This window comes from Hippocampus guttulatus, chromosome 15 (assembly GCF_054856545.1).
Source record: "Hippocampus guttulatus isolate MCC_2025c chromosome 15, RoL_Hgut_1.0, whole genome shotgun sequence".
Classification (NCBI taxonomy): Eukaryota; Metazoa; Chordata; class Actinopteri; order Syngnathiformes; family Syngnathidae; genus Hippocampus; species Hippocampus guttulatus.
Genome location: NC_141275.1, coordinates 6,196,640 through 6,223,427, shown reverse-complemented (window position 1 = coordinate 6,223,427; position 26,788 = coordinate 6,196,640). Strand labels below are relative to the sequence as shown.

General features: G+C 44.2%; 1 protein-coding gene across 1 annotated transcript in view; it reads right to left on the bottom strand.

Moving 5' to 3' along the window:
- tspoap1 (TSPO associated protein 1) overlaps positions 1-26,788 on the bottom strand; it is a 52,476-nt gene that overhangs the window by 7,091 nt on the left and 18,597 nt on the right. Inside the window, exons 7-34 of the mRNA XM_086130391.1 lie at positions 25,400-25,567; positions 24,834-24,917; positions 24,640-24,729; positions 24,352-24,474; positions 24,159-24,263; positions 23,925-23,975; positions 23,457-23,489; positions 21,993-22,173; positions 20,329-20,418; positions 19,679-19,884; positions 18,604-18,710; positions 18,386-18,495; positions 17,447-18,316; positions 17,019-17,045; positions 16,726-16,877; positions 16,167-16,637; positions 15,694-16,074; positions 15,141-15,296; positions 14,110-14,910; positions 13,260-13,359; positions 12,076-12,221; positions 11,689-11,857; positions 10,054-10,122; positions 7,596-7,643; positions 6,849-6,961; positions 6,069-6,140; positions 5,685-5,804; positions 221-4,589 (exon numbers count right to left, since the gene is read on the bottom strand). Coding sequence (XP_085986517.1) covers positions 4,275-4,589; positions 5,685-5,804; positions 6,069-6,140; positions 6,849-6,961; positions 7,596-7,643; positions 10,054-10,122; positions 11,689-11,857; positions 12,076-12,221; positions 13,260-13,359; positions 14,110-14,910; positions 15,141-15,296; positions 15,694-16,074; positions 16,167-16,637; positions 16,726-16,877; positions 17,019-17,045; positions 17,447-18,316; positions 18,386-18,495; positions 18,604-18,710; positions 19,679-19,884; positions 20,329-20,418; positions 21,993-22,173; positions 23,457-23,489; positions 23,925-23,975; positions 24,159-24,263; positions 24,352-24,474; positions 24,640-24,729; positions 24,834-24,917; positions 25,400-25,567 — 5,358 coding nt within the window. The 3' untranslated portion in view covers positions 221-4,274. The remainder of the gene's footprint in view (positions 1-220; positions 4,590-5,684; positions 5,805-6,068; positions 6,141-6,848; positions 6,962-7,595; positions 7,644-10,053; positions 10,123-11,688; positions 11,858-12,075; positions 12,222-13,259; positions 13,360-14,109; positions 14,911-15,140; positions 15,297-15,693; positions 16,075-16,166; positions 16,638-16,725; positions 16,878-17,018; positions 17,046-17,446; positions 18,317-18,385; positions 18,496-18,603; positions 18,711-19,678; positions 19,885-20,328; positions 20,419-21,992; positions 22,174-23,456; positions 23,490-23,924; positions 23,976-24,158; positions 24,264-24,351; positions 24,475-24,639; positions 24,730-24,833; positions 24,918-25,399; positions 25,568-26,788) is intronic.

Sequence of the window (26,788 nt, the reverse complement as noted above, 5' to 3'; positions counted from 1 at the left end):
CACCAAACACGGGTTTTGTTATTCTTCGATCTCAAGAGTAAATTATTATTGTAGTATACAATTAAATACACAACAAATCCTCTTCATTTGGCTTAAATATTTTGGAAAAACTTGAGGTAAAAGATTGATCTGAAAAGTCATCAAATCACAATCCCACCAACTGAACACATAACAGAAAATTCTCACGTTTAGTGGGTAAATTAGATTGAATATCATCTACCTGAGCAGTATGTGTTTAAACGCCTGGGGGGGGAGATGACATTCTAAATGGCCTGCCCATTTTTCTTCTTCGAACCATCTGTAGGAGGCACAGTGTTCAAGACGGAAGAGAAGAAGGAGAGTGGCTGTGACTGTTAGACCTCTTCCTGTGGTTACATCACGTGGTCCAAGAGGGTTCAAAAGGAGACAACTTCTTCTTCTTCGATCAGTTCTCGAGCCGAGCGACGACACCTGCGAGGCTGGCGCGAAGACCGTCGCGTCAAACACATGGAGGGGGAAAAAAAAGTCGAGGTAACGTATGATAGACCGCCTTGTTGAGCAATGGTTAGATGACAATCGTCAAATCTTAAGTTTTAAAGCTTACACAAGTGCCACTGGGATTCTTTCAAGTGGCTTTTTTATTGCTATGAAACTGCTGTGCTTATTATTTTTCTCACTGATGCCTCTGTGTGTTTGTATCCGTTTGATTTCGATGTAAACGGCAAGTTCTGAATATTTGGGGGGGGGGGGTATGTAACTTGTGAATATGACAGAAAAGCTTACTCACGCCATCCAAAATGGCTTCTTCAAGATAGCGCTTCCTGTGGCTGACCTTTTTTTTGGAGGTGGAGACACGAAAAATGGCCATTTTTCTGACTGGGGGGGGGGGGGGGGAATTCATGAGCAAGTCATCAAATACAATTTTCAAGGGCAAAAGTGAAGAAGTGACCGTCTACAGGGAAGTGAAGGTTGCCTGTTAAGCGGTTGCATGCATGGTGTCCATAGTGTCGGTCGGGGTGATAGGGGGGGAGGGGCGGGGTGGTCACTGTGTGTTCATGCGCAGGTAAAGAAAAGAAGACGAGAGATGAAAGAAGACGACCCATCAGATATACAGTGCAGTCATCCATAAAGTAGAAAGCACTACTAAACTCCTCGCCACAGTGTAGTGTTTCCTACTTTATGGATGAGTGTACTGTTGGCTTCAGGGACAACAGCGGCCTCTCCCCAGAAGTCCAAAAAGAGGAAGCGGCTTTTGTCTCGCGAAGCTACACGTTACCCAGAGTGTCGTCCCTGCTAGTTCGCATGGGTGCCGTGTGGCGTGGAGCAAAGCCTGCAAACTCTTTCCTCCATTTTGTCAATCCTCGCAGCTAAGAGGGCAGAAAAAAAATATCAATGACGTGTACATGAAATAAAATGTCATCAGCGTGAAATAAAGAATCAATCTAATGTTTCGTTTCCCTTCTTCCACTATTCAGACAAACCCGCACACGCTCGACGCACTTTTGTTTTGTGTGAAAATAGACATACTTTATTTGACGTAAAAAGACGCGTGTTTCAATTCTCTTGCATACTAAGCCTTTACCGCATCAACACTGCATGAACATGCCAAAAATATGAATAAAATTATTTACAGATGAGCTTCCAAATAGGTAATAAAAACATTTTTAGAACGTCATATAAAAAAATGCTTTTACAATATAAATACAGGAAAGAGAGTCCAAAGAACTGTTCATTACATACCCAAGTCCTACAATGACCTTCTCACTGCATTTTGACCATCTCCAATTCACATTGTAGATGCGTCAAGACAAAAGAAAATATTAAATACGGAATGAATAAATAAGGCAGAATATGGGCATCATATTGGTTTTCATGCAATCGATAAACATCCCGTAAACAAGAGCTCAAGACTTAACAATGTCATCTTGTAAGGCTAAAATACTGTGAACTACGTAGATGCCGAGCGGGAGCAGCGCAGGTGCAGTCAACTGAAACAGCAGGTAGAGATAATACTTGTGCATTCAAGGCTGTGAATATAACAGCGCATTCCGGCAACTTGTCTCCTCTTAAAAAAAGCGTGTGTGTGTGTGGGGGGGGGGGGGGGGGGTAAGATGATTTTTGCAGCCTCAGCCTTGTCTATATGCCCGGCGAACTTACAAATAAAGCGTAACCTGATCCCGCACCCCCACTGCCTCCTTTTTACAGTCTTAGCATCGTCCTGCTGCCTCTGACTAACAATGACTAATGACTTTATTAACTTCCAACTAAAAGTTCCAGGCTTAAAAGTGACTCCAACATGGCAGGAGCCAGGCTAAATTCTCCTCCTTTGCAGCTTAACGAAACAGGAAAAAGCACCGAACGGGTTTAGCATTTTCGGCACTTTTTCCACTTTTTGTTGGGAGGCTCTGTAGGGGTGCTAAGCTATGAAATAAAATAAACCTGAGAAGCTATCAAAGGGCGGAGCTCCGTGCACTGTGACAAACTCAAACGCACATTCACTTCCAAAGACACGCACACATTACAGAACACGACACACACCGTCGGACAAGCATGAGGAAAAATATAAAGTGGCCATAGCGGTGCATCTAAATAAATATTGCAGATTTATTTCAGCAGTTCAATTCAAAAAAGTGAAACTGTTATTATAGGGATTCATCACAGAAAGGAAAATGCTGGGCCTAATTTTTTACATCAAAACACCTCTTAATTGTTTCTTACCAAACCATGAACTATTTCACTCAATGTTGTGAATCATATATATATATATATATATATATATATATATATATATATATATTCCCCTTTAATTGACCCAGTGAAATAAGGTGTGTCCAACCGAACGCCTGCAGGCCAAATTTGGCCCTTCGTGCCATTTCATTTGGCCGCTTCGCGTTTAGCACAATTTCTGTATTTCGTTTTTTTTTTGGGGGGGTTTTTCCTCCAAAACTAGTTACCATCATAAAAACACAGACACAATTCTGTTATGATTCGCTAATGATTGGAGTTCCGATACCTGTACATTTAAACCAGTTAGCCTTCTCAGATGGTCCACGAGCATGAACAAATCAATTTTTAGCGTTGTTTTAGACTTTGACCAGCGTGTTTTTTCGTCTGACATTACTATGCAATTATACATTTTTATGTGGTTATACCGATATCACCGACCTCCTGATTACGAAGTGGCCCATGATCAAAACAGGTTAGCCTCCCCGTTCTTTATATGCCGAGATGCACACGTATACTGCAGCCTTCAAGTCAAATATGTTCTCATCAGAATTCAGGAAAATATCACACAAGTTCAGCACTATACAGTATTGCATTTGGAGGACACTATGTCCCAGTGGTTTAGGCTTTGAACCTTGGCATGGGTTATGATGCGTTTATGCATGTTTCAGTGGTATTCTGGTATAGGTTGTACATAGGTTTCACAACAGATTCTAAAAGTTAGTGTGTGTGTGTGTGTGTGTGTGTGTAAACCACAACTGTCTCTGGGGTAGGTTGCTCCTTCAGCGACCCGAAACAGAGCAACTAGGATACAAAATGGACGGCGAGGCGCCAATTTCTGAGGAACACCTGCAGCTACGCGCGTTGAAAAAAAAAAAAAAAAGTTCTGCTTAATCACACTTGACAATCATTGAAAAGACGCTGCTGACATGCTGTGTTAAAACACTAATCCGTGCTGTGGACAGGAATATTATTTCTATTGCGGTTTCTAACAGTTACTTTTGATGTGAGCTCCCTCTGCGAAAACACCTCTATGCTGCACTCAAACTTCTACTACTGCATCCAAAATATATCAACTAGCTTGTGTGCATCACTGAGGCTGCTGGTGACAACTTCGACAGCTCAAGCGCTGATATCTGAAAAAGCCATATGCTTTGGACAGCACACACACATTCCTACACACACGCGCACACACACACTGTAGTGTGTCATGCCTGTTTCAATGACTGCACTTGATCGACGTCACACTCCACCGAGTCTACAACGAGGGAAAGACAGATGCAGATACAAAGCATGATCATTTGGACAAATGTACACACTGGCAGAAACATGTGCGGGACAAATCAAATGGGCTTATTTTTCTTTGGATGGATGAAGAAGGCTGAGGCCTTCTCTGTTTAGTACTGAAGCCTGATGAGCCATTGGAGTATATTTGAGTCGAGAGATTGCACAATTTTGTCATTCACAGTTAATCTAGTCGTGCGCTAAGGCAAGTGTACAATTACTAACATTTATCAAGAAAGTGCTTCCAAAAAAAATTAAAAATAGTATCAAGTTTGAGGTCCTGCCTTTCAATCTTTCTTACTGGATCCAAACCTTTTGAACAGTTTCTTGCCTTTGGAGAAGAAGCCTTTCTTCTTCTTGCCTTGCGCGGAGCAGTCGGCGAGCACCGGCCTGTCTGCCGGGTGGGGGGCTGGAGGAGAGGCGTGCGCTGGCGCTGAGCTTGGAACCGGGCCCGATTCTGATGTGGTGCTGGCGGGCAGTTGTAGATAGGGGAGTGGTTCTGAATGTTCAGATAGGTTGGGGCAAGGAGGTTCGATTTGGGGGATCAAAGTATCTTGACTTGCCGAGGGCCCGGGATCCTGCTGGTCGACAGCGGGGTTTCCCTTCAGGATGAAAAGGACATTAGAGAAAAAAGTTTGGGAACAAAAGTTTTGTTTTACTCATTATTGCACTATAGCGCACTAATCTTTATAGTATAGAGCATTGGCGGGCAAACTACGGCCCGCGGGCCGAATCCGGCCCGTTGGTCTTTTTAATCCGGCCCGCCGAAGGTTGGTCCACAATTAAGGTTCGATGTGAATGATTGCATTCATTTCAATTGGACTTGTAATGACAGGCATTTCACCGCCAGGTGGCGCATTGACTTGAAGTTGCAGAACACGGGGGGCGGGGCAATCTTTTCGACCACCTAGTACCTCTGTATCGCTCTACTTCTACTGGTCTGATCACAACCCATCTGCAGCGATGCACAGGGTAAAATAGGTCATCAACAACACTTTTGTCATTTAAAAAAAGTATATTAATACCGTACTTTCATGCTTTTGTTCTGTTGATGTTTGATATGGACTGTCAACAAATGCAGTTTTTTTTTTTTTAATGTACCATGGCTCGTGCTGACCTGGCCCTTCTGTCAAATTTTAAAAGTCAATGCGGCCCCCGAGCCAAAAAGTTTGCCCACCCCTGGTATAGAGGGTCTTCAGTTTATGATGGGAGTTTAGTTCCGATGACTGCAAAATTTAACGACAACTGAGTAAACCGAGGACCTATTGGAAAACACATGGAAGGCAGGGGGCGCAAAGAACTGAAACCACATTTGGATTGAGGAGGTAATGCAGGGTGCAAAGCGAGTCTACAGTAGAAGCACATCAACATGAACTGGGAATGAAGGGAGGGTCACTAATGAGCAATCGCTGAGCTGCTTGCTACCCCTTTCAGACAACACTTACAATCAAGTCTCAAAGTGCACCGTTCGTTTCTGCTTCTGCAAAAGGTCATGCGAGGAAATGACGGAGCGGGGGGGGAAAAAAAAAGCAACTGAGTTTCAGAACTAGAAACAGAATAGTATAAGATAGTCATCAACAGCAGTTCAAGAAATGTCAAAACAAGACAAGGAAATAAAACAAGCATGTTGGTGACAAGCAAAGTCAGGCGACACGCTGGGGGGGGAAAAAAAACAAAACAAAAAAGTACGCAGCTACCTGTGATTCTTTCTTGGGTTCTGCTGCGGGCTGAGCAGAGACATGTTCGGCTGGAGCATCTTCTGGTAACGCCTGCAGGAAGTTGGAGGGCACCAAGCCTCGTTGTCCATTCAAGTCACCCTGAGACACACACCAGTCAGATTGGAGGATGTTGGTTTTTTTGGAGATGAATTCAATGAGAACCTCATGTGACGCACACAAAATCTGTTCAAAAGGAACCAAACCCAAAATACCGACTACTCGTTTATGGGCGCCGCCATTTTAAGGTCTTTTCACTTTCGCAAGAATGTGACATGTCATCATCTACATGTAATTATCGGTCGGTTTTCCTGTACATAAACGTTAGTTCATTTTCTTTTTTTTTTTCTTCAATCTAATACTCACGTAGAAGAAGCCATCTTCATCCATGTCGCCAATGACATGGATGACATCGCCGGCACTGAAGGTCAACTCAGCCTAACGAAACAAATTAGATCATGAGCAAACGCCAATTAAGCCGTTCTCGACACCGCTCATCCTGTTGTGGGTTCGGAGCCTATCCCAAGTGATTTCGGGACAAAAGGTCCATCACAGGGCACTTTAGAGGCCAACCAACCATTCACACAAGGGCTGCACGATATTGGAAAAACATGCCATATGCCAGGGGTGTCAAACTCATTTTTTGTCACAGGCCACATTATAGTTCCCGGCTCCCTTGGAGGGCCATTATGACTGTGAAACCATATAAGGAAGTCAAGAATAATGGTTTATTCACCTATAAGTTGTTTCAGTTACTGTAATGAGGGTTTTGGTAACAAGAAAACCTACTACAATTGCTCTCTTATACAGTATATTGCATACAAGAATTTGAAATTTTGGTTAACATTTTAGCAAGCATCATAGAAGTCAACATGTTTGATTTGCTTTCGTGGGCCACATCAAATGATGTGGCGAGCCAGATCTGGCCCCCGGGCCTTGAGTTTGACACCTGTCCCATATGCGAAAAAGGTGTTGAATATTGCAAAAGAAATGATTGCAATATTTAACATGCACCTAAAAAAAAAAACTAAAAAAAACCATTTGTATTATCTAATGAAAGAAATCGTTTTTTTTCCGACACCATCAGTGACTTCATGAACAAACCACAACTCCGAATAAGACTTCTTGTCGTGTATCAAGTCTGACCTCAATATCTGTGTTCGGGGAGCTCTCTCGTGGATCGTAATCAAAGATGGCCACCATCCGGCGAGATCCTGGGGTGGAATTTGCTGCAGTTGCAGCAACTGCCTGGCTTACATCTGCCCGTCAAAAAAACACATGCTCAAAAATATATACGATACAAGGTATGATATGTCTTCCGTGACCACCAGCATGCAGATTGCGGTTCGTGCATCTGACATTCCACTCCATGCAGTTGGACATAAAATGGAAAATGGACGGCATGGAGTTAGTATTTGTGCCTGCTAACAGTTAATTTTAAGTCGTAAAGAACCCGGCGCCACCGCAAATAAACATGAAGAGAAATATTAGTTTATGTGAAGCAACCTGAGGAAAGAAGTGTTAGGACGAGAAACTGCTTGCAATTGCGAGCTTCCAAGTTATGAACGAATAATTAGTGGAAGACGTTTGTTCCCCTTGGATGCGCATTCTCCATCCTCCCGGTTGATATATTATCAATTGAGGCTGCTTTCAGTTTGCGTAGGGTGAAACACATAAAATCAAGCAGTCTCCTATGATAATGAATGACGATGAGAAATGGTGTTACCTGCAATCAGAACACAACCTACATGTCGACCTAACTGCGAATGGGAAGTCACGTGAAAACAGAAAATGAATCCATGCAAGCAGTCCAGTGAACAGTGGAACGTCCACGGACGCGATCATGCAGGAAAAACACAGCGGAGCTTGAGGATCTAAGGTCAAATGACAAACCTTGACTGGAGGAGTCTACGCTCTCTTGCAAGAGTGTTGCAGACTCCGCTGGAAATCGCGAGGGATAAAATGGCACGTTTGCAGAAACAGAAGGAACAAACTAAATCCAACATCGTGGCTCAAAGGCTGAAAATGTACTCTTGAATTTACAGTCGGCACCACATAGCAGGACATAAATTCACAGGTAATGATCAGAGGGGGATGAGGAGATTGGGAAATTTTCAGTTTGGATTCTGATGCGGAATTACGGGGAGCAAGGAATTGACTTTCCTCTGTCCAAATTATAAACCTTATTAAGCCATTCAGGGACAGCGGTTACGACAGTGGGCAGCTTATCATGTTACGGTTACGGTGTTTGTCATCTTCAGTGCCAGTCTGTGGTGGCCTTTGAAATAGAATCTCAACAAAAAACTGGCTTGAGTCCTTCAGATCAGCACTCAATGGACTGGCTTCTCATGGAGCAAGATTTCGATAGGCCGACATTGAATCAAATAAAACCACATTATTAAATGTAGTTATTGTGATTAGTTCCATCTTGAGGGTAAGAGGAAAAGAAAGAAGTGTGTTAGTTATCTCCAGTCTACTGCGTAATTTGGTTTTGCTTTCCACCGTTGCGGAAAATATCAGGGAGCAGGGACCTGTACCGGTTTGTGGCTCAGTGTTTGGTGACCACTGCTTTTGATGCTCACTAAGGTGACATCACTGGGAATGTTTAACATGGTAAGGTGAATGACGACAGTTCACGTTTTGGATTTCTGCAGGATTTGAGAATTTTAGATCGTATTCAACTTCAAGCTCGACTACAAGATGGCGCCTTGTTGGCAGTCTTCTGCAAGAGCTCTTCAAGAGCTCTGCTTTTTTTGTTTGCTTTGTTTTTGTCTTTTGTTTTGTCATATGGTGTTTGTTGTCCTTTGTGTGGACCCGTTGTGGACTGTTTTCAGCGTTTTGGCCACGACATCCATCAAAGGAGAAGAATCCGTGCTTGATGGTTGCACGCGTGTACCAGCACTGATTTTGATGTGGGAGATTGTGTTGTTGGAATCTATGAGCAAAATTGTATCATGTTTAAAGTTTCATTTAATTTGGGCACATCGAAGCGTTTGGGTGCGTATCCAGCACCCCCAAATGCCTGCACACAAAGGCGCCGGCCATCTGGCCGGGGGACTGTTGAAGTCCACAATTAGCACGTCAATACAGGTGGACAACCACAGGGGAGAAGGCGACACTCGGTCACAAAAGGGGAATGAATAATTCGGGAACAGCGGTTGAGCAACAAAAGACGAGTTGAGAACACCCGTCGCGCCCAGACGACATTGACCATCCGCAAAGTCTACAACATGCTAATTCGATGTAGACCAGCCAGAAAAGGCGCCAATGTACTGGTGGTTCAAGTTGGAAAAACAGGTAACCAATCACTACCGAGGAGCCGGACCGGGGTGCGGCATGCAAACATCGGGGGCAGTGTTTTTCTTGTATTTTGCATATGTTACAATAAAATGTCGAACTCGCGGTGGCGGGACTGAGAGTGTGATCGCGGAGCAACTAACCGTCGTTCGCTCTCAGAGATCCGCTCCCGCCGATATTGAAGACAATTTTCCTGTGTGCCGAGTCATTTCTTTAAATTTGTCCGAGAAAATCTCTGACAGATTGTCAGCGCTATTTGACTGTCGCCGCTTGACAGCCCCGGGGCGCTTCTGTTTTTTGCGCCTGGAATGGGAAGCATTTTTCACAACCCCGTTTTGTTCAGCGCAGATGTTGGCGCTGTTGGACTGCGTTAGGGCAGCTGGATGGATGAGAGGAGCAAAGATGTGTATTTGGAACTGAGAGTCTCCACTTGATATTGAAGCCGATTTACAATAGACAGGAAAAGTGAAGCAATTTCCTTTATCTTCAATGGACGGCTACAGCTTCTTGTTTACTTTCAAATTTAGCTTGTAGCCGACGTGTGGGAATCATGCACATTTTGAGCATGACGTCTCTGATCCAATGGTGAAAAGAGACTTTGATCCTTTCATCTTTCATCTGTGACTGCTTAAAACAACAAGGCGTGTGCAGGAACAGCTGTTAGGAATGTATGACTGTCCATGTTGTTTATGTTGTGTTCTGTTATATTTTGTTATTTTATATTAACTGGTCTGTAAAGCGCTTGCAGCTGTTGTGAAAGCGCTATATCAATAAAGATGTCTTGTATTGTATTGTATTATTTCGTCAAATCCCAGATTGGTTGGCTAACAAAATATTCCACTTGGGAGCTTCCACTGTAGCAACAGAATATTAAAGTAAAATGTTTAGCGAATATGCTAGGTCTGACTTTTCAAATCCCCTCTGGTCACTGTGTGAAATGTACTTAATGAGGTGAAAAAGCAAACAGCTTCAAGCGAAACAGACAACAAAGAGAAACAAACCAGAGAAGACCCAAAAAGGAGGGCAGTGGGAGGGAATCTGGAGCGAGACACACCTTTCTTGGATCGTCTCGGTTTTGGTGGTGGAACAGGGCGACTTGGAAGCTGTGCATGTGTGCGAGTGCCTTCATGGGATTTCAGAATAGAAAACCAAAATATGTGACACCAAAAAAAAAAAAAAAAAAAATCTGACAAAAACAGCTGGACAGGGGTGGGGAAAAAACAGACCAAACAAAGAGACAATAAAAAGCAGCAAGCAACAGACGTAACAGCGAGCGGCAAGTGCAAGTGAAAAGGTTGAATCTGGAAATGTTTACTCTGTACGCTGCACGAGCTCGAAAGCGGGAAAAAGAAGCAAAGTGTCAGCTTGAATTTGCAAGGCAAACGCTGCATAAAAACAGCCCCTGCATATGTGTTGATGGTTATGATTTCCGGAACAGCGACACAGTGAAGGGGGGGGGGGGCGCACTACTGTAGCACACTGACATTAAAGAGGAGGCTTCTGCTTTTGGATTAATCAGAAAAACGGGCCTCATGCAGGAACAGTTTGTCACGACTCATGCAGACTACCATGAGCCCGCTATTGTAATTTGATTTACACATTTGAACTGCAGCTGTCAATCATGCGTCTTCTCAATTGCTGGAAAGGTTTTTGCACTAAAACCATAGGAGTCATAAAGGGCCAATTTTATTGTTCATTATCTTCTTGTGTCGCAATTTATTTCATTTAGTCAGAATTCAACAATCCACATCTTTAATTGAGCATCTGTTTCAATATTAGTGCTACAGGATTGAAAGAAAAGGGCTGAGATGTTACTCTTATTTATTTACATTTTTCTTTGTGTCAACCAGCGGCGTTTATACACGGCGGTTCCTCGGGTTACGACAAACGGAGGCAACGAAACCAGAATTTGTAAGCAAGTTGGAACATGCAGTACCACAAATCTACAACAATGCAAGAAACATTCGTACGAAAATCCAATTCTCGATTATTGATAGAGAACATTAAAATGGGAAGTCCCGGGGTGCTTCTTGTGCCATCTTACAACGTATTTTGCTGTGCACCGTTCTGTAACTTCAAAATGTTTTTAGGGGACTGACATAAAGTGAGGACCCACTATTTCGATCTTTTGTCAGTAAGATGATCCTAAAAGCCATTTCACAGCTCATCGGGAGCATTTGGTGCTCCCGTCTTTGGGAGAACCTGAGGTTGAAGTGCAAACTTTTAAAAGATATGTACTCTTCGATGGCCGCAACTTGGCTCGGAAAAGTGGTTTCCTCTCAAAATAGAAGACTGTATTTTCGATTGCCTGTATAGAGCGTCGGTTCTACGACTGAGGGAGACGTCACTTTATGATATCAGTACGTCTACGGGCACAAAATCAAGATTACTGCAATTCAGCCTGCTCACTTTGTTCACACTTTTGTGAGTTTGCAGTTTAGTTAACAGATTCGATCTTTGGCCGAGCTGTCTTCCTCGAAGCGACGCCGCTTTCCCCACCGTGGTGCAAAAGGGATGGAAATATCTAGCGGTTCTTGCATCAGGCCCACTGTCTTTGCAAAGCAGAATTAGGTTTATGCAGCCATTTTCCTTCACCACTGAAACATGAACGATGGTGATTATATGCGTAGAGACGCAAAAAGGGATCATCCAACATAAAAAAAAAACAAAAAAACAAGATTCGACATACCTATCTTCTCAATGGATGCTGGGGTCGTTAAGAAGCCCTGCTGCAGAAGCTGCTGCCGGGTTTCTTCATCCTCCACCTGGATCTCGGACACCATGTTGCAAGGCACATAGCCCAAACGACCGGCAGACTCCCCTCTGTAGAACCCGTCTGAGTCTTTATCGCCGTAAACCTAGTCAGAAAAAAAATGCTCTTCATTCACGCTTCATACACGCATGACGTGCATCTGACATGACAACACTGATATGTTCATCTTCACTGGATGTGTATTAACACTGGATTGATTAGCAGAAATGTTAACACCGTATTTCAGGTAAATGTCTGTTTTCATTTCAGCCTATTCTGTACTGCGTGGATCATATCATGCGGTGGGGGGGGGGGGGGGCGTACTGTGATAATCTGCCCCTCTCGAAAGGGCAGCTCCTCCTCAGCGGCGTCCGGGTTGGGTGACATGGTGGCAGGGTCATAAGGGAAGAGCGCCACAAAGATGCGGAATTCACTGTTGTCTCCTTTTGTCTTTGGTGATTCAAAACAGCCTGCGAGTAGATGGTGGAATCAATTAAAGAAATACGAAATAAAAGAGCAAAATGGTTTGTTTGTTTTTGCTCGACAGTAACACATGAATTTAATCATTTATCTCAGTTCACCAGTGTTCTCAATGGTTGCGGGAGCTTGCCCCTCCCCCCCGATCACAGTGCATGTCCTTAAAAGAGGTAATCAAGCTAAACAACTGATCCTAAGCCGTGCTCGCTGTTTGCCAAACGCACACTTGCTCAGGATCTGCGGCGCCTGGCAAGAAAGGGAAACGGCGCTTGACGCAATCTGATGGAGATCAAAGAACGGCACACTTGCAACAAACACCCAACGGGCATCAATGACGTGGTGCTTTTTTTTGTCTTAAAACAAGCACTTTGTGCAGCGTTGCAGAAGTGAAGCATAATGCTGGTGTGACCCACGAAGTTATACCCGCGCGTATCCTATTTGACAAAGTGAGACAAATTTGAAGAGCAGTAGTGAGACTTAAGCTGCTCTGAAGCGAGCCGCTCTCTATCTCATTATGGAGAATCAGGCCATCTGTGGCAAGAATCATATGCAGAGAACTTGCAGTTTCACATCCTTGCGGATTAGTAATAGATACGGAGCATGTCAGTGGGTTGCATGTTCAAAGTGGCATGTGCTTGAATGCGTGTGCGGTACATCGGAGTATTCAGATCTACAAAAAGCGGACTTCGGTCTGCGTCATGATGAAGAAATAAAGCAGAGAGGGTTGAAAAAGGGAGACAGAAGGAACGGAGGGGCATCGCTCATTTTGTCAGCTAATCAATGTCGCTATTTTGAGGTTGTCACTTCCTTCTGTCATGACAAGCCACTTTAAGTTAAGCTGGTTCCCAGCTTAGTGGCCTCCAACTTCTCCATCACAGCCTGACACTCCTCCCTTGCCACACATGGTGCTAATCTGACTGCCAGCATGCGAGACGCAAACCGCGGCTCGTTAAGTGTAAGCACAGGTGTGTCGGCAGCATTTCCGTCGCATCACCAATTTCGAGGAAGCGGGAAAAAAAAGAATCTCTGACCTTTGAGCTGCCTGCCTTGCGAAGCAACAGATTTAGAGGATAGCTCCGAGTCTGGCCCCCATGATGGACCTGCTGCAGATTCCGTTTGGTCACTGGGCTCCTAAAACGGGAATAAGCAAAATATTTCACACAGAACGATCATCGGCATTTACAGGGAAAACAAGGGGAATTCACACGGGAAAAGCTGCAGTGGACATAATTAGAACATGGCGACATCGGTGCCAGTGTCTGAATACATATTGGAAAGCAACAATTGCCTTTAAGGCAAAAGAAAGCATTGAGGGTGTTCAATTTCCACTGATATTAATTTTATTGGAATTTATTTGACTGATTACCATCGTTCAAGAGGCATTTTAAGTTGCACTCTGCTGTACGGTTTTATAGCACACCACTCTGAGAACCAGATCACAGTCTACACAAAGCGATGTCAGAGTGAACTGGCACGCAAACAGTGCTGCAACTCATGAGCTAAGGGTGGGACAGTAGTCCAGAAGAGACTTAACATCTCTCCAACAACTAATTGTAGTCACCGTTGTTTTCTTTTGGATTCCAATTGTAACCCTCTTGTTACAAAGCCCAAATCCTTACAGGTGAGCTACAACGTCAGAAGCGGGCAAATTCACAGCTTGACTTCAAAAACCCTATTCCGTAATGAGTACCGGTACCTTTAAGTCAAAGACAGTGACCGCAAAAAGCTAACTTTGAAGCGCAGAGTAAAAGGGAATCGTGACTGATGATAATTGAAGAGGGGACTCATGTCTAAGGAGTAATAGTACAGGTAAGGGATAAGAGCTAAAAAGGATTCACAGGGAAGATGGGTGCTGGGACGATGCCGAAGACGAATCTTTACCACGGACTCCGGCTTTCTTCCTTGGCGGTAGGAAGACCCTCTGTGCTCCATTTCAGCGCCTTCGATCCACCACTCTGACCTCATCTGTCCTAGCACCACCTCCCCTGTAGGGCACGCATCTGGTTCCTCATTGTCATCCGTCCCGTACTCCACATCAATCTCCATCCCACGACTTATCGGTGATTTCACAGTACGTACTGTTTTGCTTACTGGGTAGGGTCTTGGCGGGGTCGGACCATGGCCCGGTTTAGCTGCTGCCGCTGCAGCCTTCTGACTCCTGAGCATGGCCTCCCTCCTAAGGCGATCCCCTAACCCTCTGAGTAGTACTCTGTCTTTGTTGGGGGCAGAATAGGGAGGACAGCGGACAGGACCCCGCCTATTGGCTGGACCTTCGCATAAACCCACTTCTTTTTCGCCACTATAACTGACAATGTCAACGGCATCCGAGTAGTGGACTCTGTGCTGCAGCTTGGGCTTTACTTGTAAGGGTCCTTGCCTCATTAAAGGCTCTTTGGTGAAGGATCTGGGATCCATGTTGAAGTGGTGGTGCTGAGGTGGAACATGCGGATGGTGGTGACACCGAGGAGCACGATGGAGGTGTTCCGTGCTTCTGGGGTGAAGGTGACTGAGCCTCTTTTCAATCTGTATGTGATGATGTAAAGGTTCTTTCCGACCGCCATCTTCCTCCTCGGTCACTTTAGGAATACTAAACAGCTGCTTGCTGCGGTATGGCTGAGTGGGTAACTTGAGGATCCTCTCAAGAACATCTTCATCACTGTCTGAAGGCTCTGATTTGGTTACCTATGACCATATCCATGAAACGGACCAGCAAAAAGGGCATATTGGTGTTGAGCAGGTGGTTATTTCGAAAAAAAAAAAAAAGGAGGAAGAAGATCAAGTCATGCAAAAGGAAAAAAAGAGATAAAATCGGAATCACAATCATGTGCGTAACATCAATAAGAAGGCATTTGAAATGCATAACTTGGGCAAAGAAAATTCTAAACAGCATGAGTTCACAAATTCCCACATACTCTGCCAGCTGTGACCGTGTATCCCCTGGTGGGCGCTTCCACGAGGTGGTCAGAGTAAAGTTCTTCCTCCTCCTCTTCTAGGATGTCAGACAAGTCTGAGCGGATGCTGTCAGCGACGTAGTCACCTGGAGGCTCAACCAACCCTGCGCCATAGCTCTGCAAATGAGAGAAAACGTCTCAGTTTGTTGTCGGTTTCAATTTACGGTACTCACAAATGGTTTGGCCTCTTTCGATGAACACAAAGCTATTATTCTGTTGTACCTCTGACATCTTTTGGAGGAGCAATTAAGTGTTCTGCCTGTCACTGAATGTCGTTAGGATAGATGATGAGAACCTCTTTTGGTTGAACTGTTATTTAAATTTAAAAAAAAACATTCAAAATGAAATGATACCATGCACAGTATTTTCTACCTGCTCTTTGACGAAGTTCAGCAGTTAGAGACATTTTGTGAGACAAGTTGTTTTTAGTGTTTTTAGGTCAGTCCTGCATTCAATTTTCAATGATAATCAATGTTTGCAAACAGGAAGAGGATGCCAACACTTTAGAACTGACCTGTTGCCCCTTTGTGTATATTGGGTCCTGGTCCTCTCTCAAGAACTCCTCAACGGACACTAAACGTTTGTTCTCTTGTTCCTCCTCTACCTCGGAGTCCAGTGGTGAAGTGCTTGGGGGTCGGAGGATTAATGTGTCCAAAGGGTTAAGGAGGTCTGTGATTGGGGCTTTGGGTGGTGTGGGGATACGCTCCGGCGTTACAAGTTTGGCACAGGGATCTTCAATGAACTCTGTAATGGACGGAAAAGGACGAATAGTTCCAGGACTGTCTGCATCTCTGCGTTGATCCATCATGGCCGCTGGGACCACCTCCGCTGTTTGCGTGGGTGCTACGACAGGAGGTGCTTGAGGAGCTGAGAGAGTGGGGGATGTCGCATTAATCTGGTGAAAGAAAAGAACAGTCAATTGGACATAATTAACTCAAAGACACATTTTGAATCACGTTGATTGCAGGCTTGTCGAGCGAGGATTACCACTGGGGTGATGATTGACGTAACGGGTAACGTGGCCTCACACGCAGCCGTGGGAGCAGATGCGGGGTCGGCCCAGGCCTTTACAAATGTGGTTGATGACACCAAGACCTCCGAGTGTGGGACATGAGGACAGTTGGCAGCGGACTCCACGGTGAGGCTAGAAATGTGTGTGTCTGTAGACGGGCAGGGTGGCGTGGAGGCTTTGGCAGCAGAGTTTCCCAAAGAAAGCAATGAGGCCAAGTTTGTGGGCCCCACAGGGTTGCAGGCGAGGGGTGGCACTACCGGGGTGGTTGCAACCGGGCCGGCCATGATAGCAGGTAGCTTGGAGGGCACATTGACTGGAAAAGAGTCACAAGACTCCCCATGTGCAGACATGGTGCGAACAGTAAGCTCCTGAGCTGCCTGTAGGGACTGGATCTGCGAAGGCCCCAGCAGAGCACTGCCGGCTGTTGGGGAAGACACCTCCAGCACCTTAGATTGGAAACGAATCCACATTAGAATGAGGACATCATCGACTCATTTCAAGTCCCAACTACCTGTTTGAAATTGAGGGTCATACCTTTTTCTTATCTGCATATATAGTGTATCCAGTCACACGGACTCCATTGGAGGTTCCAGCACAATCGATAGTGACCGGCAGCCAGCTGATGAGGGCAATACCTGGTGAAGGACCATGTTCCAACTGTACATCCAATGGAGCATCAGGAGGGCCTACAGAAAATCACAGCGTTAAGTAAACGGTACTGTACATGACAACAAACATTTTTGTTTTTTGTGAGGTGATGAAACGGACAATTACGACGACAATTCGAATAGGGACTTTCAGAAATGAATAGACCATGATATATATACCTGTGTTCCCAGACTGTGGGCATGAAACTTAAGCAAATTTGAGGTGATCATTTAGTGAACTGAATTCAGAGGTGACACTGTTCACTGTGCTAAGTATTCCAAATACTTTTTTTTATAACAACAACAACAAAAAACCTAACTAATGCAACTACTACTACCATACTACTCTTCTAAAATATCTACAAATAATGTAATCTTAAAGGGGAGGGAACGCCCACACATACACAAAGCTAAGTTATGATGTACACTTGACTGCAGGATTCACTTGAATGGGAAAAATATTCAAAACTCACAGATGATGTGACTAAGCGACACTTTCATTAACTCATTCACTCCCACAGACGTTTTTAAACGTCTTTTCGGACTTGGTCCAGAACGGGCTGGTACTGAATGAGTTAACATTGGCAAAAACAATCTAAAATCCTGACCTGCCATTCGTGTACTGAAGTTGATGCTAGCACTTCTGCGTTCACGTCGCTCCACGGGTAACTCCCAAGGCGTGCGGTGGGGCCGCGCCTCCACTTTGACTGTGTACTGCAGGCTGGGTAAGAGGTTATTGAGGCACAGCGAGTAGCTTCCAGCCTTCACCAGCTCACACTCCTGCTCATTCAAGGACACGATGTGCACATAGTTGCTGTTGCTGGGAAGCCAGGACAGGTTGGCGGAGGTGGCGGTGACCCTGTCCACGTGCAGCTGCGTAGGGGCCACACAAACGTCCCGGCCAATGAGCATACTGCAGCGCAGCTGGTCTGAGAGTCCTTTTTCTGTCAGGCTTTGCACAGATACACGGTAGGCCTTGAGGTTGATGTCGAGCCTCTCCAGCACCGCCTTGGTCTGAGCACCGAAGGGCACATTGAGCCGGAGCTCCTGGTCCACATACACATTATAACTCCACACATTGCCCCACCCAGCCGGCACCAACGGAGGGTCCCAGCTGATGATGATGCTTTTGGCAAGCTGCTTGATGAGGGTGAGCTTACGTGGGTAAGGCACAGTGTCCACGCCCACCTCCTCCAAATCCACATCCAGGCCATTGGTGAGTGGGGCTGAAACAGCCAAGGCTGAATTGGAAGAGGCTGAGGCGGGGCCACAGACAGAAGAGGCCTCTGTTCTATCTGAGACGCGGACACTTGTGTGGAGGTGATGCTGGTGGCTGGCACTGTGCAAACTGCTGTCTAGCAAAGAGTTGTGGGTGACGTCACTAGTCTCTGGTGGATGAGTACCCATGACATCGTCGTCCGATACACGTTCCACAAAATTTGAGGGAACCAGCCCTCTCCTTCCATCTACCAACTCGCCTAAAAAGATCACAATGAAGTGACAGCAACATGAAATTGTACAGAAAACAATGTATTGTTAAGACTTACCTTCATAGAAGCCATCATCATCCATGCCTCCGTACACATAGATATACTCTCCAGCAGTGAGTGGGAGCTCCATTTCAGGATTATCATTGGGGCCATCATAAGGATTATAGCTGTTTCACATGCATTCACCAATACGTTAGACTATGATGACTCTTTTCTGTAATGTGTCGATTCTTATTCAAAAAAATTACAAACTTCAGATTCCTAAATGTACAAACCTGTATCGTGCAATAAAAACCTGCAGCTTCGATGCACTTCTGCAGGCGGTGTAAGGTGCGGGCGCCATGTCGACATCCAGCTCATCAACCTCACTGGCTGTGTCAACCTGAGAATCACAAACGAGGCGTGAAGCTGTACAGCTCCATGACAAAATACAGCGTTGGCTCATCTTGATAGATACAGTATCATGCCATTAACTTTTCAAGTGAGAATAAAGCAACATCAACAATGTGTTTTCTTCTTAAGAGGAAAAATCTTGAATTAAACATTATTTCCGTGACATGCTCTTAATGCACATGTGTCAAACACAAGGCCCGGGGGCCAGATCTGGCCCACCACATCATTTTATGTGGCCCGCGAAAGCAAATCAACCAGGGCAACTTCCTTGACGCATGCCAAAATCTGTACCAAATTTCAAATTGTCATATGTCGTAAATAATCATGTTGAGCTATTGCAAGCATTTTCTTGTTTTACATTATTACAGAAACTTGAACAACAGTGGAACAAACAACTCTCCTGTCTCGACTTTAGATTTCAAAAATAGTTATTAATTGTATACTGTATTTTTAATAATATGAGGAGGTGATTAAACATTTATACGGTTTCACAGTCATAATGGCCTTCTGAGGGAAACTGTGACTACAATGTGGCCTGCGACAAAAATGAGTTTGACACCCCTGTCTTAAAGTGTCTGTAAAATACCCGCAGGGTCGATTTCCATTCATCAGGAAACACATTATACAGCGAGGGGGATATTTTTAGCTTCCCGGTAAACCATTTTACAACTACTACAATTTGATCCACATAATCCGGTGGCAGGTGGATTATTTTACCAAACATGAGCTTTATTGAATTGAAGGGAGCCCTGTAGACTGGATGATAAGACCTCTGACCTAACCTGTCTGTCACACAATACGCATTAAGCACAAGAACCCAAGAGCCTGTAAACAATTTCATGAATGGAAAAGCTTGTATACTGTATATTCAGCTAATATAACTCTCTTTCTGAACCCCAGTGATTAAATGCATCAGATTCGCCTTGAGTTAACCATTGTACGCCCGCACTCTTCTACCTCATGTGACGGGCTTGATTTGTGCGGACTAAGGTGAGTCTCCGACTTTGGGGTGAGGTTTGTCGTCTCAGACTTGCTGGAGGACGAGGCTGACTTGCTGACACTGATTGTGGGAAGTTCGCGATGCTTGGTGACCGGCGAGCGCTCCACCCTGGACAGCCCGGCAGCATAGGGGGTGGTCCCCATGCGTAGTGCAGCAGCCACATCTAACGGGGAGAGGGAGACAGAGAGGACAGCGGTAATACACAATCCACTTTCGCTCTCACAGTGGGTAGCTCTGTTGGATCCATGAGCGGCTAGGTGGGTGAGGTCACTGGTTAACATGCAAAAAATAAAAATAAAAATAAAAAAAACTCAAGGTTGAACCTGACTGATTAAACAGTGGAGAAAAATCCTGCCTCCATCTGTCTGTAGTCAGAGGTCACACTACCTTGTGGTAGCATGTGTCACACCGGCATCGCTAAGGGGCTTAACTGATTCCACAGACAGTTTTCACCTCAGCTCTTGAGCAGAGTCCCATGCAAGTTCCGTGACAGTGTTGAGTGCAGATGAGATGACGGGTTTGAACATGCCATGCTTTTTTTCCCATATATTATGAGTAGGAGCGACAAAAAAAAAAAAAAAAACAACAGTACCGAGCGGATCATTACCCTCAGCGCATGAGAGAGTGTCACCTCCCTCGAGACTCCAGAAGGCTATTTCGCTCAGAGACTCCATATCCCATGAGCCATCTGTGCAGTCTAAAACACATGAACAGGTAAGACGTTTGATGTATGGGCCAGATATGTGAAGTTGTCAGATTTGCCCAGAAATTGACTGTTCAGTATAAGCCAGATGGTGTTAGATTAGCATCAGGCATGCCAGAAACACCCGACCGTGGAGAAATGAGACCAATCCTGTACTTGCATCACAATTAATACGAGTAGAGATGAAAAGAGCTGAAATACAGTATAAGCATGTTATTTGTATTAAAGGCAGCTGCAGCCTTTTTATATGAAGGCATTTTATCAGTGACATATTACTCTTAATACTATTAGTACAGTTAATGAATGAAAACAAAACGATTATATAAATCGACTGAAACAAAAAATGCTTGTGGAGCAGTCGTGCTTCACCTTGGTGGTGGTCGTGAACCCACCACCCCCAAGATTCAAATGTGAATTCACCAAACCCTTTGTAATTGGAATAAACATTAGGACAAGGAATAATTTAGTAGTGCATATAATGAAAAATGCATAAGTGGCACATAATTTCACCATGTTCAAAAACTAAACAGGAATTTCACACAAAACATTGATTATTGACTGCCAATAAATGTGCCTTTTGTTGTTGCCTGACATACAATATGGCAATTTCCGTTGCTTCCATTTTACTTTTGTCTACCATTTGCAAAAGCATTGCTCACAAAGTCATAACACGGCAAAACGTCTAACCGAAAAGTACGCAGCTCATGAAGCTCAAGCGCAGCGGGACGTCATCAATGACATGAGTTGGGTGACCACAACGGACGCACACGCTGAGTGTGTTTCTCGACGACCACAAAGCACCACAAAAACAACAGAGAGGCTCAACGAATCGCTGGGGTACGATCAAATCCAGATGAAGAACCTCTGTTTGTAGACCCTTTCATCTGACTGTACACAGAAGTCAAGTCACAAAAAGGATTTACAACAATATATTCTATGTGCCCCTACGAGGCTAAAGACGGCATTCTCGTGAATCAATTTTGATTACGGTATTTTTAACCATTTTGCCACTTGCTCTCAATTGAAAATGACATTACATTTGCTCAACAACCAATAACGACTTATCCTTTTTCTGAGTCTGGTCGTGACGTTCGCGAGTTGAGGTGATTAGTCGTCACCTGACTCTTGAGCAAATGTGTCGTCATTCTCATTCGACTGCAAATGGAAAGTTGGCCACCCCCACGGATGGGGGGGGGGATTTTGCTGCTTAAATCGTATTCAACAAACTGCATATTAATCAGGATACCGTGTTTAGACTCATGGGGCCACATAAAACATGATATTGGCAAGAAATTATTTGCCTTTCCTCCCCCTTTAATAAATGGTAGAAAATCTATGACGTCCATTGTAAATGCCTAGAAAGGCAGATTTTTATTTTTTTTTAAATAGTTAAGAAAAAAAGAAAGAACGAAAGAGTGATGATTATAACTGAGCTACAAAAAAAAACAACTTATGTAATACTGTGTCCTTTTTTATAATACAATACAGTCTATAATACAATTTCACTTCAAATCCGAACAATTAATACTTCCAGTTGGGTGGCTTTTGCCTTTGTTTGTGTGATTTACCTCGCTCTGTTGACAGGCCCACTCCATTCGTCAGAAGAGAGAAGCCGGGGTGGTTCAGAAGGCCGGCGCCGGCATGGTTCGCCTTCGAGGCCTGCAGTCGAAACTTCTCCAACTCTCGGGACAACAAGCCAAACTGTTCACTCTGGCTGCGACATTTCTCCTCCAGATCTCGCACCTTTGACTGAGCCAAAGAATTGATGACATTGATTGGATCATTATGTCAGTCAAAAGGAGGTTTCGAAATCGGGGAGTCACACAGCCGCACACATTTTCGTTATCCCCAGTTGCAAACAAAGAGAACTGAAAACAGTGCAACTAAAGTAAGGGGGCACTCATGTCGGTCAAATTCAACAAAGAAGTGACAGTGCTCCTGAATTTGACCCCATACTTCACTCCAGTAATTGCAGACAATCTTAATATTTGAATCCTGCAATTATTGTACTCAAACGCCACAATGTTGTTTTATGGCGTTCAAGGCAGATGATTTATCTGCACTACATTCTCGCTGCTGGTCGTTAAACCACTCAAAGGTAGTTGACCACCAGCCTTTGAAGGAGTCTGGTGACAGCTGTTTATTTTATCCACCACTGTAGATTTGATTTTTAGATTTTTCTTCCCTATTACGGTGATGTATGATTTGTCAGACACACACTCAGCTAGTTGAAGCACCACTGATGTTGGTGTGAAGGTTGGGCTTGCGGTGAGGGTTTCCTGGTTGCATTCGCATAAAATAGTCTGAACATTTCCTGTGTGCAACACCTACACTAGCATCATTTTACATGCATACTGAGATGCACAAACTAAGTTGAAGATGCTCGTTTTTAACACGTTGAGACCCAGTCTGGCATTATAGCATAATCACATTCGTTTTTAAAAACTGTAGTCATAACGACCAAAATGATGTGACTGTCTCAATTTATATGGTTCACGCTGATAACCCAAAAATATTGGGCCAGAATGAAATGAGCCAGATGGGCAAATAGAGGTTATAGTGGTATTGTGATTTTAACGACAGAGACTAGGGAGGATTGTGCGTAAGGGAAGATTAATACTGCAGTGCATGGGCTCAAGCAGGTTAAAGGTCAACAGTACCTGCATGCAGTCCAGTGTACTCTGGTTAGCACAGACATAAAAAAGAAAATGGAGGGAAGAAATTCAAATACATGCTTCTGAAACAACAAACTCGGAAACACCTTAAAGAGCCAGAGTTAGCAAGAAAATCCTGTCAAGATGCAGTTTCACCAGAATGTTTCTTGGCTGTTAGCAAATAATTAATTCTGCCTTTTTCGTTTTCTTGAATCTGTCAAATAATGGCCAATGCAAGTGTAGCTACACAACTCATGTTTTCAGGAAGGACAGAGACTTTCTACAGTGATGCTTTTGAGTTAAATAAAGGGACAGAATGTTCAACCAAGAAGCCAAGCAACAGGAAGTAGCATTATAATAGGGGCAGCTATACTCTACCAGCTCCCTCCGCAACACAAGCTGAATCAACTCCTAAAATCAAATACACAATTCATTAAAAGAACAAAGTGCCATGGGCTAAAATAACATGGCGGCAAACTAACACGGGATATGACACGTTTCATGTCAACCATCGGTGTTATGTCGACAATGTGATACTGGCTAAGGCAGCAGATCGCTGTTGCTATGTGCAAGGCACAGGAAAAGACACTCAATAAAAAAATGACTTTGCTTCGTGTGGTCTGAAAACTTGAAATAAAATAAAAGTATCTTGAAAAGTCACGAGTCAGTTAGCGCTTTAATGTAATACATAGGAAGTCTAAAACAGCAATTAGGTAAGAGCTAAATATGTCTGCCTGTGGTGAGATATCACAGGGCCATACAATATAGAAAATCAATACATTATAGATTTGGTATGTTCACAACCTCCCCTGCCCAAAACATCATACCAGTGGAATACAACCTCACCTCCAACATCTGGACCACCCCTTCATGTTCCCTCTTGGCAAATAACTGAGCCTTAAAAAAAGACAAAATAAAGAAAAAATAAAATGACAAAGATGCTTGAGTTCGGTGTACACGTTATTTTCGGGCAAAGCAATTTTAAGACAACCAGGGGGCTTTATTCGTGCCCAAAGGGTGCCTCCTGCTGGGCAAAACATTTCCTAAACAAAACGGTATGGCGGAGGCTGTGCTTCGTACCCGTTGTAAGCGTTTGATTTCATCCTGCTTGAACTTAAGGATAGCCAGTGCCTGCTCATGTTCCAATTCCAACTGCTGCCTTCGCTCAGCGACCTCTCGCATATGCTGCTCAAAAAGACAAAATATTCGTGGTGAGTAGTGAAGAAAGCAGTGCAGATTTAATTTTAAAAAGCAATTGAGGCCCATTGTACACCTTTAGGACCTGCTCTAGGTTCTCCAGTTTGGCACAGAGTCTCTGATTCTCCTCGAGAACTGAATTGTGTTGAGCGGTCACTTTAGAGAGTTCTTCCCTCAACTCCTCATTCTCAACTCGAGCCTGTGAAACATGATCATTTTAATGTCCTTCATTGTCATTGCTTTTCTTGTAGAGCAAACTTCAACATTATTCCGAAAACGTGTTGGCATATGAAGTATTAGCTTGTCAGAAATGCTCCGTAAGACAGTCGTAGACATGAATTTGCCGGACAATACAGACACGAACCTGGTCGAGCAGCTGTGCCTTCCTCCTGAGGAGATCTGCCTCCTCTTTTAGCTTCTCATTTTTGCCCTGCTCATCTTCAAGCCGGCTCTCCTGTCATTGAAACACCAGAAAGGGTTTGAATAAAACAATCTCGGTCAAGGTTTAAGTTTAATGCAGATCTTAAGTATAACAAGGACAAAAAGATGATCACTTACCAAATCCAGGCATTTCTTCTGCCGCTTCTTTGCTTCATGCTCAAGATTTTCACATTCTTTTCTCTTCTTTGTCAGCTCACTCTCCTAAAATGGCAACAATGAATACCAACAAATGCAAACCAAGTTCATTTGGCTATATCATCATTCTGAGAAATTGATACGGGCTCGTGAATGGGTCTAAACATCGTTTTGGTGGGGTACCTCGTGGAAACCATAAGTGAGATTCTCGAAATCTGATCATTTTTTTGGGGTGATGAATAAAACAATATTTCATTTACAATTTCAGAAAACACAGCATTCAGTTTCCATCCAGACATCCTATATGAATCATTTGAAATACACCTCTGTATAACAAATATGAGCAATTTTTCAACAAATGAATTTCATTTCATAGCAAAAATGTGGATCCCCATAAAAGGACTCATACTAGTCACTGCTGCGAACAAGAACAGGTTGAACTCCCTTGATAAGTTTCAATGTCATGCAGCTGAACGTAGGACTGGAAATGTGTACATCACGCTCGAACAAGTCAAATCTTGCTCTCAGCCGCTACAGGGGTTACTGACCAGATAGTGAAGATGCCTCTCCTCTGAATTTTTCTCCTGATGGGGGGGAGTCGGGCTAAGGCCCGAGAGGGGCGTCACTGGGAGCCCCAACTCCTCCTCCTCTCCGGGAGTCTTCTCACAAGTAGATGGAGATTCATCTAATGGCGCACACGGGGTTTCTCCTACAACCTGACATGAGAAGCAGAAATCGGCTAAGTCAAGCATTTTACATTCATAGATGTATCCATCCATCCATTTTCCGATCCACTTTATTCTCACAAGGGTCGCGGGGGGTTCTGGACCCTATCCCAGCCGTCTTCGGGCAGTCGGCGGGGGACACCCTGAACCGGTTGCCAGCCAATTGCAGGGCACACAGAGACGAACGGCCATCCGCGCTCACACTCACCCCTAGGAACAATTTTTAGTGTTCAATCAGCCTGCCATGCATGTTTTTGGAAAGTGGGAGGAAACCAGAGTACCCGGAGAAAACCCACGCAGGCCCGGCTGGGGAGAACAAGCAAAGGAAGGCCGGAGCCAGGATCGAACCCACGACCTCTGCAGTGAGGTTGATGTGCTAACCACTGGACCACTGGATGAGAATATTGTTTTTTTAGATTGACTGTATATTTTTTTTCCGGTTTGAATCATACACAGCAGGGCACTCTCAGCACGAGCATATGGATGGCCATCTGTCTATCAAGTCATAACAGATCTGTAGGAGAAAACCTACGCAGGCCACCGGGCCGCCCATTCATAGATGTAAATCGTGCCAATAATGTTTTGAAAACTGTATTGCAAAAATTCCATTCTTAAAATGATTTCATTCCATTTTTGGATGAACCATAGCCAGTGTCTGACAAGAGAGTAACTATCCAACTGTAGTGATATGAAACATGACACCCCCCACCAATTTGTGAGTGACTGATTATCAGTGATCCTCCTTACCCGGTGTCTGGCTAGAAACAACGAATAATCCATGGGGATTCCCCGGAGCTTGTAACATGACTACAACTCATCAGGAGGAAGCTTTTACATTGGAATTAGGAAGGATATAATTAATGACTTAATGACAGAAGGATGCAGTATTCTTACAAATTATTGGCAGTTATTTTTATAAAGTGTTGGAATTTTCCAATTGTCTTCTACCCAACTGAGTGCAGTCAGGCTGTTAAGAGTTGTGAAGCATCGTCTAATTTTAGTGCAAACCTACTTCTGGTCGACAGCTGAAGAAGTGACTGTGCTAGTGACGCCAAAAGCCGCAACCTAATAACAGGATCGGCAGTACTCAGCCACAGCTTGCAGAATGACACACAGGTTTCAAAGTCAAGGCCCAGGGGCCAGATATGGCCCGCCACATCATTTTATGTGGCCCGTAAAAGCAAATCAAACATGGCAACTTCTGTGATTCTT